The 15,996-nt window shown below is 39.0% G+C and overlaps 1 protein-coding gene across 8 annotated transcripts in view; it reads left to right on the forward strand.

The window, feature by feature from the left end:
* The window catches only part of SIDT1 (SID1 transmembrane family member 1), a 107,822-nt gene that overhangs the window by 46,323 nt on the left and 45,503 nt on the right, over window positions 1-15,996 (forward strand). For 6 of the 8 annotated variants that reach the window (XR_009738356.1, XM_061427102.1, XM_061427099.1 and 3 more), the window contains 6 exons: window positions 3,364-3,409; window positions 9,463-9,564; window positions 10,187-10,270; window positions 12,092-12,179; window positions 13,760-13,831; window positions 14,539-14,632. Coding sequence is in view for 7 of the 8 variants with exons in the window: in XM_061427102.1 (XP_061283086.1) it covers window positions 3,364-3,409; window positions 9,463-9,564; window positions 10,187-10,270; window positions 12,092-12,179; window positions 13,760-13,831; window positions 14,539-14,632 (486 nt within the window). In the remaining variant the exon portion in view is untranslated. Of the gene's footprint in view, window positions 1-3,363; window positions 3,410-4,955; window positions 5,439-9,462; window positions 9,565-10,186; window positions 10,271-12,091; window positions 12,180-13,759; window positions 13,832-14,538; window positions 14,633-15,996 lie in introns of those variants that run through there. The other 2 variants (XM_061427105.1, XM_061427101.1) reach the window with 2 other exon arrangements.

Consider the following 15,996-nt stretch of genomic DNA (forward strand, 5'->3'; position numbering starts at 1 on the left):
GAATAACCAGTGTAATTTCCTTCGACAAACAAAGGGAGGGTTTTGAATCCCCACTCTGCTCTGTGCTAGGGGCTTGCTGTCATATAATAAGATGAATATGAATCTCACAGTCTTCTCTGTACTCACCTTAAAAAATGACTTAGCTTTTGGCTTTGTCTTTCCACTGATCCTTTCTCCCCATCTCCCTTTCCTTGTCCTGTTTCATTACCTCCTGCTCTCTCTCTCTCTCTCCCTTCTCCATGGACCCCTCTCCCCTCTTCTCCCATCTCTCTTGACTCCTCTGCTCTTTTTCTCTTTCACTCTTCCTCAAGCTAGCCAGTGAGGAAACAAAGTTAGTTTTTAGGTTTTCTTATTTATTATGTAAACACTTGTTTCCTGTGTTTAATTTTTTCAAACAAATAAGTCAAAAATTATACACTTCCTACTCTAAAACTGAAGGTGTACATGTGTCTCAATTAGACTTGTTCTGTTGTTTAATGACCCCTGCTAAAATAAGCCTTCTCCACCTCTGCTGGAGGCCGATGGGGAAGGAAGCAGAACCTTTCATCTGCAACAGGCACCATGTTTATTTTGCACACACTGTTGACTCCAGGAGAAAGAGGAGATTACATGGGATAGTCTTAAGGAAAATAATATGTTTTCAAAGTTTATATGTATTGTACTAGTAAAGAAAACAGAAAGAACAAGGGGGAAAAAAAAAAAAACACAGAAAATCCCTATCCATGTCCACACAATTCAATGTCTTAACTGGAATGCAAATGACAGGGGAGAATTTAAAAACAAATTTCTGGCCAAAGAAAACTGTTCGCTTCTGGAAATCTTAACCTGTCTGTTGCCAGCCAAGAAAACCACCGTCCTTTTCGTTCCCCTGACCTGGTAACAGACAGAACTGAGGGCCCGTGTTGCCCTGGTAACTGCAGATGACATTCCCCATGCATGCTGCAGAGAGCCATGCACAGCATGCGGTTTCTGACTCTGGCTGTGGAGTCTCAGAGCACACACAGAGCTGGATTTGACACCAACTTCAGCTTCTTTACGTGACGTAAGGTCATGTGTTATTAACCATGCTTCAGCAGAACCAACCCTTGACTCTGATGATGATTTCTATTGAGAGTGGATATATATATAAATTGTATCTATTGCTAAATTCTAAGTCTAGTCTGCTAATGGCCTAAATTGTTTGTCATTACCTTTAGAAACAGTGCTCAAAATCTGTGACTTCTAAACAACGCCTCCAATTACAAACTTCATGCTTCAGATGTCCTGACATGCCCTTTCTAAAGGAATCCTTAGTAAAAATGTTTAACGGTTTAATTTTTATAAAAGGAAAAATTAGGAGTGGATAAAACAAGACTCTTTAGAGAGCACCAGGGGATGAAGCTGTGGAGGGGCCCCAGAAGTTCAGGTTTCCAGAAGTGCAGGTCACACTGAAGGGCTGGGATCATGCCATTCTCCTGATGCAGGCATTGAGAGTACAGTGAGTATGTGTGAGTGATCCTCACAATTAAAGATGAGACAAGAACCAGAAAGAACAAAAGCCCCAAACAGCCCTTGCATGACTACAGAGAAGACCTACTCTGTTTTTGCATTTTCCAGTCTCTTGAACTGTTCACACGTGTCCTTTCCAATAGCACTCTATGCTACAAATGTATATTTCCCACATCCTCCTCACACTCTCCTCAGAGCTGGATCACTGCTTTCACAGAAGATGCAAATATCTAATAAAATAATTTCTAGAAAATTGATAATTGAAAAGAAAATAGCTTCATTATATTCTTTTGGTGGTATGTGCATTTTAAGAAGGGTCTTAGAAGGCAATGCCTAACCCAAAGAAGACCCATCTTGGAGGGAAATGTAGACAACTGTGGGGTGTTTGGGGCAGGAAGAGCATACTCCTCTCCCTAGAGACCCTCCCATGGTGATTATCTATTCATCATGTTTTTTTAAAAGTGATATTTTTGCCATCAGATTAGATAAGATCAGTCGCTCAGTCGTGTCTGACTGTTTGCGACCCCATGAATCGCAGCACGCCAGGCCTCCCTGTCCATCACCAACTCCCGGAGTTCACTCAGACTCACGTCCATCGAGTCAGTGATGCCACCCAGCCATCTCATCCTCTGTCATCCCCTTCTCCTCCTGCCCCCAATCCCTCCCAGCATCAGAATCTTTTCCAATGAGTCAACTCTTCGCATGAGGTAGCCAAAGTACTGGAGTTTCAGCTTTAGCATCATTCCTTCCAAAGAAATCCCAGGGCTGATCTCCTTCAGAATGGACTGGTTGGATCTCCTTGCAGTCCAAGGGACTCTCAAGAGTCTTCTCCAACACCACAGTTCAAAAGCATCAACTCTTCGGTACTCAGCCTTCTTCACAGTTCAACTCTCACATCCATACATGACCACAGGAAAAACCATAGCCTTGACTAGACGAACCTTTGTTGGCAAAGTAATGTCTCTGCTTTTGAATATGCTATCTAGGTTGGTCATAACTTTCCTTCCAAGGAGTAAGCATCTTTTAATTTCATGGCTGCAGTCACCATCTGCAGTGATTTTGGAGCCCAGAAAAATAAAGTCTGACACTGTTTCCACTGTTTCCCCATCTATTTCCCATGAAGTGATGGGACCGGATGCCATGATCTTTATTTTCTGAATGTTGAGCTTTAAGCTAACTTTTGCACTCTCCACTTTCACTTTCATCAATAGGCTTTTTAGTTCCTCTTCACTTTCTGCCATAAGGGTGGTGTCACCTGCATATCTGAAGTTATTGATATTTCTCCCGGCAATCTTGATTCCAGCTTGTGTTTCTTCCAGTCCAGCGTTTCTCATGATGTACTCTGCATATAAGTTAAATACGCAGGGTGACAATATACATCCTTGACGTACTCCTTTTCCTATTTGGAACCAGTCTGTTGTTCCATGTCCAGTTCTAACTGTTGCCATAGATACATCAAAATTATTTTTAAGTTCTATCTGAATTATGCAAAAGAACCTCAAGCCTTCTTTTCCTCTCTCTTTCAGCCCACTTCTGACACCTAAAACCTATAGTTGAGTGTAAAATCTTAAGAGAATCTGAAGACAAATGTGTCTATAAAAGTCAAAGTACTTGCTTGTATAGGTATAACTTTATGGGTTTTTTTTTTATAAAGACATAAAATTGATCCCTTCCCCACCTTGATCATTCTTGACAGCTGAAACCACCAAGTTCCCATGCAGTGTACTTTGTCACTTTTATGGGCCCAGACAGAACTGCTTTGTCAAAGGGTAGGGCTTTTCTTGCATCTAGTTTGAGATTTTTTTTAAGAAATAACTTTTGCTTGCTAACTTATGCTTTTCTTTCACTTTCCCCCCTTTTCCTTGTATTTCTCAGGACAAATGTTGCCTTTCACTTCACTGCCAGCCCCTCTCAACCTCAGGTAAGTGAAGGCTTCAAAGTTATCATGATTCTTACCCAAATAAACCATGGTAACAAGTTGAGTTAGCATGTGGTGTTGCCCTTAATCTTTTACAATTTGAGCTATATTTGTATTTTTGGAATGTGGTTCTTATAACTGAGATTTTAGACACATTATTAACCTTATCACTGGAACTGGTATGAAATGGGAGGCATGACATGTTTACAGATATTCCTTTGCTTAACCTTCATTCATCAAATTGTGGGCCAACTAGGCACACCAGGTACAGTGTTAAGCTGTATTAGGTGCCAGGGATAGAAGGATCGAGAGAGGTGCCACTTCTGCCTGCATGGACCTTATAATTAGGATGGGGATGGGGAGACAGAGAGTGGAAGGCCACCACTAAACAGATACAAAAGTAAACAACTGATCTGGAAAATATAACAAAAATGGGAGATTTTAATATCTACAGTGTTACGGATAAAATTCATTTCTCCCATCATTAAGAAAGAACAGGTATGCTGACAAAAATTATCAGAAGATTTAGATACTTGGGTTATGCTCTCCACTAGGCCATAATCGTAAACCAAATAAACAGATTAGAACTTTGACTGATTCAGGCTGCTTGTCTAGTGATACTGCTAGCTACTTTCCTTTTTCCTTTCATAGATTCTGAAAGAGTAAGGTTCATGCAATAGCCAAGTTTAAAGCAGATTTACTTAATGTCCGGATGTTTCTTGTAAATTTTCAGTAGGCTGCAATACAACTTTGGTCAAAAGTGGCCTTGGATATACTAGAACTGGGATTAACATATTGTATAGATGCTGTTGTTAATCTATTACAATCACTTGTGAGCTGGTGAACCAGTTCTCAGAGAGAAGCCCTGTTTTGTAGTTTGCCCATTTCTGCAGTGTAAATACCTCCACCCCGGCCGATTTCAGACTGCCATCATGACATCACTGAGCACAGAGTTGGAAATCCATGTGCACAGTCAGCTCCCCAAACCTGCCGAAGCTGACCCCCGCACACCTTTAAGAGTCACACGTCCCATCAGTCAAAGTCTCCACGTGCACGTATGCTGCCACCCAGTGACAGAAGAGGCTACAGACCCACAGCCCACTGACCTCAAAGTATCGGTCACTTGATTCACGAAATGTTTGAAAGCACTAATTGAGAGTTGCAATGGGAGGTATCTAGATAGGAAGGGGAAAACTTGCACCCCAACTGCAGAAAGAGTACAGTTGAATAGTCCAGTCCAGAGTCCTGAATGTCGTGATGTACTTTGTAGACTGAAAACCAGTGATGATTATATATTGCAGCTTCTTTCCATTAAAAAAAATTATTAAACACTAAAGTCCAAACAATTTGTATATAAATTACACACTAGAGTAAAATATACCTAGAAAAACTCATGAAACAAAACAAATCCTTTGACACCTATAAAATCTTATTTTACTCATAACTGTTCCCATTTTGGCCTATATTTTATATCTTCTTCAACTATAGGAAAAAATTTCTGTACCTTTAAATTCACCCAAACTATTGGGTGAATTTAGACTCAGACAATCCGCATCATCACTGCCTGCCTCTGTTCCTATAGATAGAAGCAGGTTACAGAAACTGGTTAGGTAATCAGGACGTAAGAAGGTGATTTTTAGCCTCAATTCCAGGCATTGCTTTAGATCCTTGTCATTTGCTTCTTTCTGGTAAAAGTACATTATTAAGGCAAAGGGTTTATTTACTTGGGATTTATGGTAATTTAGAGATAAAGAAAACTGGTGGGACTTCACTGGTGATTCTTCCAGTGGTTAAGAATCTGCCTGCCAATGCAGGGGACACGGGTTTGATCCCTGGTCCAGGAAGGTTCCACATGCCTCGGGGCAACTAACCTCCTGCGCCATAACTGCTGAAGCCCTCATGCCCCCAGAGCCCGTGCTCCACAACAGAAGTCACCACAGTGAGAAGCCCACACACTGCAGCTAGAGAGTAGCCTCCACTCACCACAACCAGAGAAAGCCCGCATGTAGCAACAAAGACCCAGCACAGCCAAGTAATTAAATAAATAAAATTTAAAGCAATTTACGAAAAAAGAAGATTGGTAATACTTTGGCATATAGATAAGACTTCAGCAGAGGTCTACAGCTTGCACAAAACTAACTCCTAGAATATATAGGAATATATATGACATTCATTTTCATTACTGCTAATAGTAGCCATAATAATGCTTTTGAGGTAACCAAGTATGGTTTCCCTAAGAACCAAGAGCACATGTTGGGAATTCCAGAGTATTCACCTTTCGAAGAGCCCTGTATTCTATGTATTTGAATCAAGCTCCAAAATAAAAGCTCAAAATGAAGTGGGTTCTTGAGAGCATTGCCATCTGCTACAAGGAATGAACAGACTTCCAGACAGTAGCATTAACGACACTCTTTAATCTTAAGATAATTTTTCCCCACTTGGAAGGTTTTGGATTGTTGAAAAGTTCTATTTTCATTGCTCTGGTTCTCAGGATAAGATTAGTAAAGAGGATGAGGGAATGCAAAATGAAGTTTTAATGGGTTTGCCACTCCTTCAAAGTGATATATTTACTAATGCCTGGATATGGGGGCTTTTTTGTTTGGTTTCCTCAAAGTCTTTTTTTCTTTTAATGGAGGCTACTTACTTTACAATATTGTAGTGGTTTTTGCCATACATTGACATGAATGAGCCATGGGTGTACATGTGTTCCCCATCCTGAACTCCCCTCCCACCTCCCTCCCCATCCCATCCCTCTGGGTCATCCCAGTGCACCAGCCCTGAGCACCCTGTCTCATGCATCGAACCTGGACTGGCGATCTATTTCACATATGATAATATACATGTTTCAATGCTATTCTCCCAAATCATCCCACCCTCGCCTTCTCCCACAGAGTCCAAAAGACTGTTCTATACATCTGTGTCTCTTTTGCTGTCTCGCATATAAGGTTATCGTTACTATCTTTCTAAATTCCATATATATGAGTTAGTATACTGTACTGGTGTTTTTCTTTCTAACTTACTTCACTCTGTATAATAGGCTCCAGTTTCATCCACCTCATTAGAATTGATTCAAATGTATTATTTTTAATGCCTGAGTAATACTCCATTGTGTATATGTACCACAGCTTTCTTATCCATTCATCTGCTGATGGACATCTAGGTTGCTTCCATGTCCTGGCTATTATAAACAGTGCTGCGATGAACATTGGGGTACACGTGTCTCTTTCAATTCTGGTTTCCTTGGTGTGTATGCCCAGCAGTGGGATTGCTGGGTCGTATGGCAGTTCTATTTCCAGTTTTTAAAGGAATCTCCACACTGTTCTCCATAGTGGCTGTACTAGTTTGCATTCCCACCAAAAATGTAAGAGCGTTCCCTTTTCTCCACATCCTCTCTGGCATTTATTACTTGTAGACTTTTGGATGGCTTCTATTCTGACCGGCGTGAGATGGTACCTCATCATGGTTTTGATTTGCATTTCTCTGATAATGAGTAATGTTGAGCATTTTTCATGTGTTTGTTAGCCATCTGTATGTCTTCTCTGAAGAAATGTCATTTAGTTCTTTGGCCCATTTTTTGATTGGGTCATTTATTTTTCTGGAATTGAGCTGCAGGAGTTGCTTGTATATTTTTGAGATTAATTCTTTGTCAGTTGCTTCGTTTGCTATTATTTTCTCCCATTCTGAAGGCTGTCTTTTCACCTTGCTTATAGTTTCCTTCGTTGTGCAAAAGCTTTTAAGTTTAATTAGGTCCCATTTGTTTATTTTTGCTTTTATTTCCATTACTCTGGGAGGTGGGTCATAGAGGATCCTGCTGTTATTTATGTCAAAGAGTGTTTTGCCTATGTTCTCCTCTAGGAGTTTTATAGTTTCTGGTCTTACATTTAGATCTTTAATGCATTTTGAGTTTATTTTTGTGTATGGTGTTAGAAAGTGTTCTAGTTTCATTCTTTTACAAGTGGTTGATCAGTTTTCCCAGCACCACTTGTTAAAGAGATTGTCTTTTCTCCATTGTATATTCTTGCCTCCTTTGTCAAAGATAAGATGTCCATAGGTGCATGGATTTATCTCTGGGCTTTCTGTTTTGTTCCATTGATCTATATTTCTGTCTTTGTGCCAGTCCATACTGTCTTGATGACTGTTGCTTTGTAATATAGCCTGAAGTCAGGCAGGTTGATTCCTCCAGTTCCATTCTTCTTTCTCAAGATTGCTTTGGCTATTCAAGGTTTTTTGTATTTCCATACAAATTGTGAAATTATTTGTTCTAGCTCTGTGAAGAATACCGTTGGTAGCTTGATAGGGATTGCATTGAATCTATAGATTGCTTTGGGTAGTATACTCATTTTCATTATATTGATTCTTCCAATCCATGAACATGGTATATTCCTCTATCTATTTGTGTCCTCTGATTTCTTTCATCAGTGTTTTATAGTTTTCTATATATAGGTCTTTTGTTTCTTTAGGTAGATATATCCCTAAGTATCTTATTCTTTTCGTTGCAATGGTGAATCGAATTGTTTCCTTAATTTCTCTTTTTCTGTTTTCTCATTGTTAGTGTATAGGAATGCAAGGGATTTCTGTGTGTTAATTTTATATCCTGCAACTTTACTATATTCATTGATTAGCTCTAGTAATTTTCTGGGAGAGTCTTTAGGGTTTTCTATGTAGAGAATCATGTCATCTGCAAACAGTGAGAGTTTTACTTCTTTTCCAATTTGGATTCCTTTTATTTCTTTTTCTGCTCTGATTGCTGTTACCAAAACTTCCAGTAGTGGTGAGAGTAGGCACCCTTGTCTTGTTCCTGACTTTAGGGGAAATGCTTTCAATTTTTCACCATTGAGGACAATGTTTGCTGTGGGTTTGTCATATATAGCTTTTATTATATTGAGGTATGTTCCTTATATTCCTGCTTTCTGGAGGGTTTTTATTATAAATGGATGTTGAATTTTGTCAAAGGCTTTCTCTGCATCTATTGAGATAATCATATGGTTTTTATCTTTCAATTTGTTAATGTGGTGTATTACATTGATTGATTTGCAGATATTGAAGAATCCTTGCATCCCTGGGATAAAGCCCACTTGGTCATGATGTATGATCTTTTTAATATGTTATTGGATTCTGTTTGCTAGAATTTTATTAAAGATTATTGCATCTATTTTCATCAGTAATATTGGCCTGTAGTTTTCTTTTTTTTGTGGCATCTTTATCTGGTTTTCCTCAAAGTCTTAATCATGTATTTCATGTCAAGCTTCTCAACCAGTTACTATATTTATAATTACTGGGAAGAAGTTCCCTTTCTTCATTATTAGCAACATGCTTAAAATTTAGAGTTAATAAATTTTTCTGGTGAATTGATAATCTAAGTAGGTAAATAGTATAAGCTCTATTATAAATGCTTCCTTATTCTGATATTTGAGAAATACTTTTAAAGATATCTTAGCCTGCCCAAAATTGTGAACATATTTCAGGAGCCTAAATGTAGGGCTTAGTCTTTGAATCTAAATGTCATCTCACTGAGTTCCAGCCAAGAAATAGATTCTTTGGCCAAAAAAAAAAAAAAAGTCTAGGGGAAAGGTGGATGTAGTGCTAATTCTTACCTATGGCAAGGTGGTTAAGATTCTTGAAGAACAAGCTTGTCTGCCTTTCAAGGAAGAGCTTCATATTTCAAAATGACCACATAGAGGTAAACTTTGTTTCCTGTTACATTTCACATATCTCTGATTCAAAGGGTGGGGGGACCTTCTTAAGTTGAAATTGGAACGAAGTGTAGCAAAGTTTAGTTGAGAAATAAATATCATAAAAAAATAATACAGCAATGTTGTATGAAATGGCTCCTTTTTCCTGCTCATGGCTGTATTCCTAGTATCTGAGCCCTGCACAGAGCATCTGCTCAATATGCAAGAGATGAATGGCTGGCTGAATTACTGGAGGCTTACTGAGATTTACATCTGAACTTTGTGCCTCATATTAGAGGAAACCACCTTATTCATGAGAAAATAGTTTGTGACTATAAACATTTCTAAGCATTAACAAATCCTTTTTTTTTTTTTTATTCTCAGTATTTCCTATACAAATTTCCTGAAGACGTGGACTCAGTTATCATTAAAGTCGTGTCTACATTGGCTTATCCATGCTCTGTTGTCTCAGTCCAGAATATCATGGTGAGTTTCATAACTTGTCAACCTTCCAATATGGAGTTTTATATTGTCTTAGGATAAATGAGAGACAGCGTGAGCACCATTTCATCCTCTTACTTTGTACTGCTGACAAGACTGCTAAACAGTAAAAGCTGTATCTTGTGCACACAAGTGCACAGTATGTGCTTATAGACATTGATCTGGGGAGACAGAGAGAGGTTGACTCTTCACCAAGATAAACAAAGGAAGGGAGGGAGGGAAGGAGGATCGTGACAGAGAATAAGGAAGACCAAGTTGTGAACTGCACAAGAAAAACAGGAACCTACTGCTTGTTCTATGTTTTGAATTTTTTTGTTGTGTCATTAGGCCCTTTCTGTCTCATAAAGTATTAGTAAAATATGGGAAAGGTGTGATATACTTTAAGACAGATCTTTTATGTTCTCTTTAATATTAATATTAAGTGACCTTGACTTCGGATGACAAGGCACCAAATTTTAGGAAAATTATTTCCTGACTGTTCTGGGGGGAAACTCTTCACGGTTTCTGGCTCAGTAAGGACCCCCTCCTCTGTGATCCAGGTGGTATGGGTGGTATGTATATATGACATTAGTGATGTCTTCCTTTTTATCCCTCATGCACACGACAGTGCCCAGTATATGACCTTGACCACAATGTGGAATTTAATGGTGTCTACCAGTCCATGACTAAGAAAGCTGCCATCACACTACAGGTGAGACATCACTTCTGTGGGCATCATCATCAGTGACAATGCACAGTTTATAGTCAGGTTTCCTACTGGACCAGTTTGGTCACCCACTGAATTTCGAGAAACGTCAAGGATTACCGCTCACTGTGTACACTGAATCTCTTTCCTTTCTGATTGATTTCAAAATAAAGATTGCTATACCTGGTGGATAATGCTGCTCTACCAGGTGCCCTGTTCCCCTTGGGGAATCCTGGGAACCTGTGATGCAGCAGGACAGGTGTCTGCTTACAGAGGTAAGGGTGAAAGATTCCAGTCTACTCAATGCGGGGGGCGGGTGCCAATTTAGCGTAAAGTTTATCTGATCAATTTAAAACAACTAAATATATTCTACTAAAACAATATTGCAAATCAGCTATGTTTGCATGCATGCTCAGTTGCTTACTCTTTGCGACCCTATGGACTGCAGCCCACCAGGCTCCTCTGTCCATGGAATTGTCCAGGCAAGAATACTAGAGTGGGTTGCCATTTCCTCCTCCAGGGGATCTTTCCAATCCAGGGATCAAACCTGAATCTCCTGCATTGGCAGGCAGATTCTTTACCACTGAGACACCTGAAAATAGTATATTTCAATTTAAAAGACACATATTTTGATAATTTGTACTAATGACAGTAACTAAAAGAGGACTTCAATTCTGGACAGAATGGGTAAGTTCAAAGGAATATGAACCACATTTGTGTAGAAGTTTGCCCTTTTGGTATTATAATTAAATTTTTGTTTCAGTGATAATTTTATAGCAAAAATATATACACATCATGTCAGCATATTTTCAAAGAGATTCTGTTCCTGCCTTTAGAGTGGTATTTACTTGAGGTACCTGCAATTTGATGTGTTCTCTAGGTAAGGAGATACTGTTTATTGAATAGCAGGCCATGAATGAGAAGGGGTTAATTATAATTTAAGTATCAGAACTAAAAATTTCTATTAGGCTTTAATTTTTAATGTCTCAGATTTGATACCTCAAATATCTGTCTTGTTTTAGTATTTTTTATCCTTAGCACCTCAGCATTATATAGTCCCAAATTTAAAAGGACAAAAAATAAGCATAATTTCAGATTTTTACACCACCTGGACAGTAAATTAATGAAGAACAAAGTTTATCAGTATTTTCTTACTCTGAATGTATTTGGCAACAAATTAGTACATCTCTCTGGACTCCTGATTCAGTCTTGGGCCATTTTCTGGGTAGGTTAAACATCAGAAATTTGGGAATAATATAGTCAAGATTGTATAAATATACTAGATCTTAAAGGTTATCTTGTCAACCATGCTTCATTCATGGTTAACAAACTGGGACACAGAGAAGCTCACTCAGAGAAAGTCAAAGCCAGGACTATAACTCAGGTCTCCTAACTTGAGTATTTGCTTCCCTAACCTAAATTATTTATTTGTCTGCTGACTGAATGACTTTTCAGAAAGTCATTTATCAATGAATTTTAAGATAAAAACACTGTAAAAAGCTAAAACAGCTCTAAAAATAAAGTTTATTCAAGAATTTAATATGTAAGTATTAATTATTAAACATAGGCTGTTGACATATATTTTATACAATTCTAAGCAGTCAAGTGGCACAAGACAGACTGAAATCAGAAGAGTGTATCTACATAATTCCTTGGATATAACAATTATTTTATTATGGATAACCTGGAGTAGATCATGGGAATGTGTGAGTCCTTCCTAAGGAGTTAGGGAGAGGGATGAACTTTACTTTTTTTCTCTTTCCTTCTTTTTGCCCCCACCACCATGAATTTTCTCCCTTCTTCTCACTATCTTTATGTCTTACGCAGAAGAAGGATTTTCCAGGTGAGCAGTTCTTTGTGGTGTTTGTGATAAAGCCCGAAGATTATGCCTGTGGAGGATCTTTCTTCATCCAGGGTAAGCAACAGTGAGGAATAATTGGCTATGAAGAAAAACGTAATGGAATGGAATGGAAACGAACCAAAAAGTTCATTTTGGCCCCTTCTGATCCCTTTCAACCATCTCTAGTTCCAAGTAAGTCAGGGTTATCAGCAGTGGCTTGACAAGGCAGTCTGAGATGTACTTGAGAAAAAAATAAAGGGAAGAAAATAATAGATCTCAAGACATTATTGATACTTCAAAATGCCATTTACCACCTTGAATCTTTTCAAAGTCTTGTACTTCCTCAGACTATATGAGGTGGGTTGGCTCTTTACTCAACAAATATTTACTACTATGAAGTAATGGGGCTTCCTTGGTGGATCAGATGGTAAAGAATTCCCCCTGCAATGCAGGAGACCCAGGTCAATCCTTGAGTCAGGAAGATTCACTGGAGAAGGGAATGACTACCCACTCCAATATTCTTGTCTGGAGAAATCCACAGATAGAGGAGCTTGGTGGGCTATAGCCCATGGAGTTGCAAAGAGTCAGACATGACTGAGTGACTAACACACACACACACACACGTGCGTGCGTGCACACACACACACGAAATAATGATTTTAATACAGCAAATTGAGGTCCATTTTCTAAGATCATTTTGGTAGCTAGCAGTAATGGAGCCACCTATATTTATCAGTAGTCATCATTTCCCCAGGAAAAGTCAGAATTCTCAATTCCCACTGCCAAAATTGTATCTTTCAAGATAGTAAGTAAGCAACGTAGGGCAACTTATCCCAATTGACAACTTACCCAATGTGTAAGCTCTTAGGCACAATACAGTGGTTGTGGGCAACTACCCACTAATTACCATGGCAACAGAAAAGGCTGTTGATGGAAAACACGGACCCCTCAACAGCTGATGGGCCATATGTGACCAACGTGGAGAGTGTTTACTGTTGAGTGTAACAGTGTTCTCTTGGTATTCAGGTGAATCTTCTCATGTATTCTTTTTTTAAGCACTGTTTTAATTTTTATTGGAATATATTTGCTTTACAGTGTTGTGTTAGTTTCTGCTAAACAACAATGTGAATCAGCCGAATGTATACATATATCCCCTCCCGCTTGGGCCTTCTCATATATTCTTTAATCTCTTAGTTACATAGCTCTAGAGTTTTGCCAACATCCAATGTTTTTGTAAACTACAAATCCTTTAATGGCTATATAAGAAAAACAAATTCTCACTGGCTAGAAAAATGCAAACCAAAAGATGAAGGAGCTCTCTATTTTTGCAGCTGTTTTCCTCAGATTTCCATGATATATTGAGTCATATGTGATATGAGCAGAAAGGTCAAGACTTCTTCATTTAAGAAATGAGGCTACATTCTCAATTAAGTCACTTAGTGCTACCAAAGTGCACCCAAACCAATGTCAAATGGAAAGTTTTAACCAAAGAGTATTAGATGGTTTGAAGGTTTGGTGGTTTGGTTTTCATATAGCTCTTGCTAAAAGAAAATTTAGCAACAAGAATTCATCCTGGATAGTTTTTAAACAACTGTTCAGATGAGAGGCCAGGATCATAGTATCTGACCCATTGTGCTTTGTTCTTTTTTTACCAGAAAAGGAAAACCAGACTTGGAATCTACAACGTGCAAAGAACCTTCAAGTCACCATTGTTCCTTCCATTAAAGGTCGGTTTTGGTTGTTATTGTTGAGTCACTAAGTTATGTCTAGCTCTTTGCCACCCCATGGACAGAAGCACACCAGGCTTCCCTGTCCTTCACCATCTCCTAGAGTTTGCTCAGATTCATGTCCATTGAGTCAGTGATGCTATCTAACCACCTCATGCTCTGCTGCCCTCTTCTCCTTGTACCAGCATTCAGTGGAGAGATTCCAGTCAGGAAGGAGATCATGTCATTCAGTGCTAATGTCATCCTTTCAGAGAAACATCATAAGAAAACTAACGTTTATCTTAGAGATAGAAGAGAGAATCAAAGCATTTTGTTAAATTCCTTACAGAAAGAAAGGGAAGTCAGTTATGATTTTGTGTATAGGAAGTCCCTCCCAGCTTCCCTGAGGAAGTCATCACTGTGAAAGGCAGACGTTTATGGACAATGACTAGGTGACCTTCCCTGCTTTGAATGGGATTATCTTAGAATTTAAGAATGGGTATGATGCAGATACGAAGAAGGCAATGGCATCCCACTCCAGTATTCTTGCCTGGAGACTCCCAGGGACGGCGGAGCCTGGTGGGCTGCTGTCTATGGGGTCGCACAGAGTCAGACACGACTGAAGTGGCTTAGCATGATGCAGATGGGCCTGTTAAGCTGTCCTGTCCCAAACACGGTCCTCTTTTCTCCTGAGGACATCCTGACCAGAGCGATTTCTCTTCCCTCAGGATCCGTTTATGTGAAAGCCATTCTTCTCAGTTTCCTCATCTTCTTCTCCTTCTACTTGGGATGCCTGTTTGTTGCATTCATTCATTATATCAGGTATGTCAAGAGCTTAAAGAAATGTCAACCCCCTTCACCTGTCTCTGCTTAGCAGTTAGCACATTAGACTTTAGAGTCATACTGACTGGATTCAGTTCTACCTTAGCCACTGTGTGATCTTGGGCAAGTTACTTAATGTTTCTGTACTTCACTTTCCTCATCTGTAAAATGAGACAATAATTTGCCTCACAGATCAGTATAACTGCAGTGTTTATATCAATGTCCTACACAGAGTAAGTGTTGGTAGTGATAGCTATTTTCATAGTTAGTGAAACTTCAACAGAAAGGCAGCTTGGGTATTTTTTAGAACAGAAAGTGCTCAGTGTAGATCTTATGGCATGTAGGAAATCAGTCTTACCTAACATGGAGATTTAGAAACAGCTTTGAACATTCCATCAAAGAGTAGAATTAATGCCTAAAATAAATCTTGTGGTATAATAAGTGCCAAGAGTAATAAATATGCTGTGACACTATATTCCAGGTGCTTTTTTACTGTTACAGCATCAATTTTACAGTCAAAATATTCCCTGACCGGAAAAAAGGAGATAATCATGCTGTAATTTGACCAAGGAAATTTCCCTTCCCAAGAGTTTGGAGCCCCCAGTGAAAAAGAGTTGCAGTCTTCCCTTGTATTTCTGAACAAGCCTGAACTTGAGAATTCCATAGTTTCTCCTGGTCTCTGTGAAACAACTGCAAAGGAATGGCAGGAGGTACAATAAACAAATGTTCTCTCTCCTCTTGAGCATCTAAAGTAAACAAAGCCAATGTAGAGTTTTCAGATTATTGGGAAAGATTAGCCTCATTTGTAGAAACACCTCACAGCTACCACAGCAATACAACTTCTCAGTGATACAGGCCTACCTCCGAAATGAATCCCTCTTTCACCTTTATGAAGCTGTGCAACTGAGAAACTGACTTCAAAAACCATTGACCATATCTGGGCCAATTTGAGCACCAAAATTATTAAGGAGAATAGTGAATTACAAACCATTGAGAAAAACAGAAATTCATGAATCCTTATCAACAAGGGAGAGAGGAAGGAAAAAAAGAGAGGGAGGGGAGGAGGGAGGGAAGGAAGGACCTAAATACTTGCATATATACATTCAATGAATTCAACAAAATTACTAAAACATTTCCACATTAGGGAAAGGAGCCATTAGCAAATATTGACATAGGAGGGAAGACCCTTGCCTAGGGCAGAACACCAAACACTGACTGGTAAATAAGGAGAGAGTCCCAGAATTGGAAAATCAGTATTTTGCATAGATCAGGTTAAGAATCATCAATGAATACTAAAGCTAGGAGGAAAATCTGATGAGGATCAAGATATTTGCATGGCCTTAAAGTGATTCCCCACAAAAAGC

This window comes from Bos javanicus, chromosome 1 (genome assembly GCF_032452875.1).
Source record: "Bos javanicus breed banteng chromosome 1, ARS-OSU_banteng_1.0, whole genome shotgun sequence".
Classification (NCBI taxonomy): domain Eukaryota; kingdom Metazoa; phylum Chordata; class Mammalia; order Artiodactyla; family Bovidae; genus Bos; species Bos javanicus.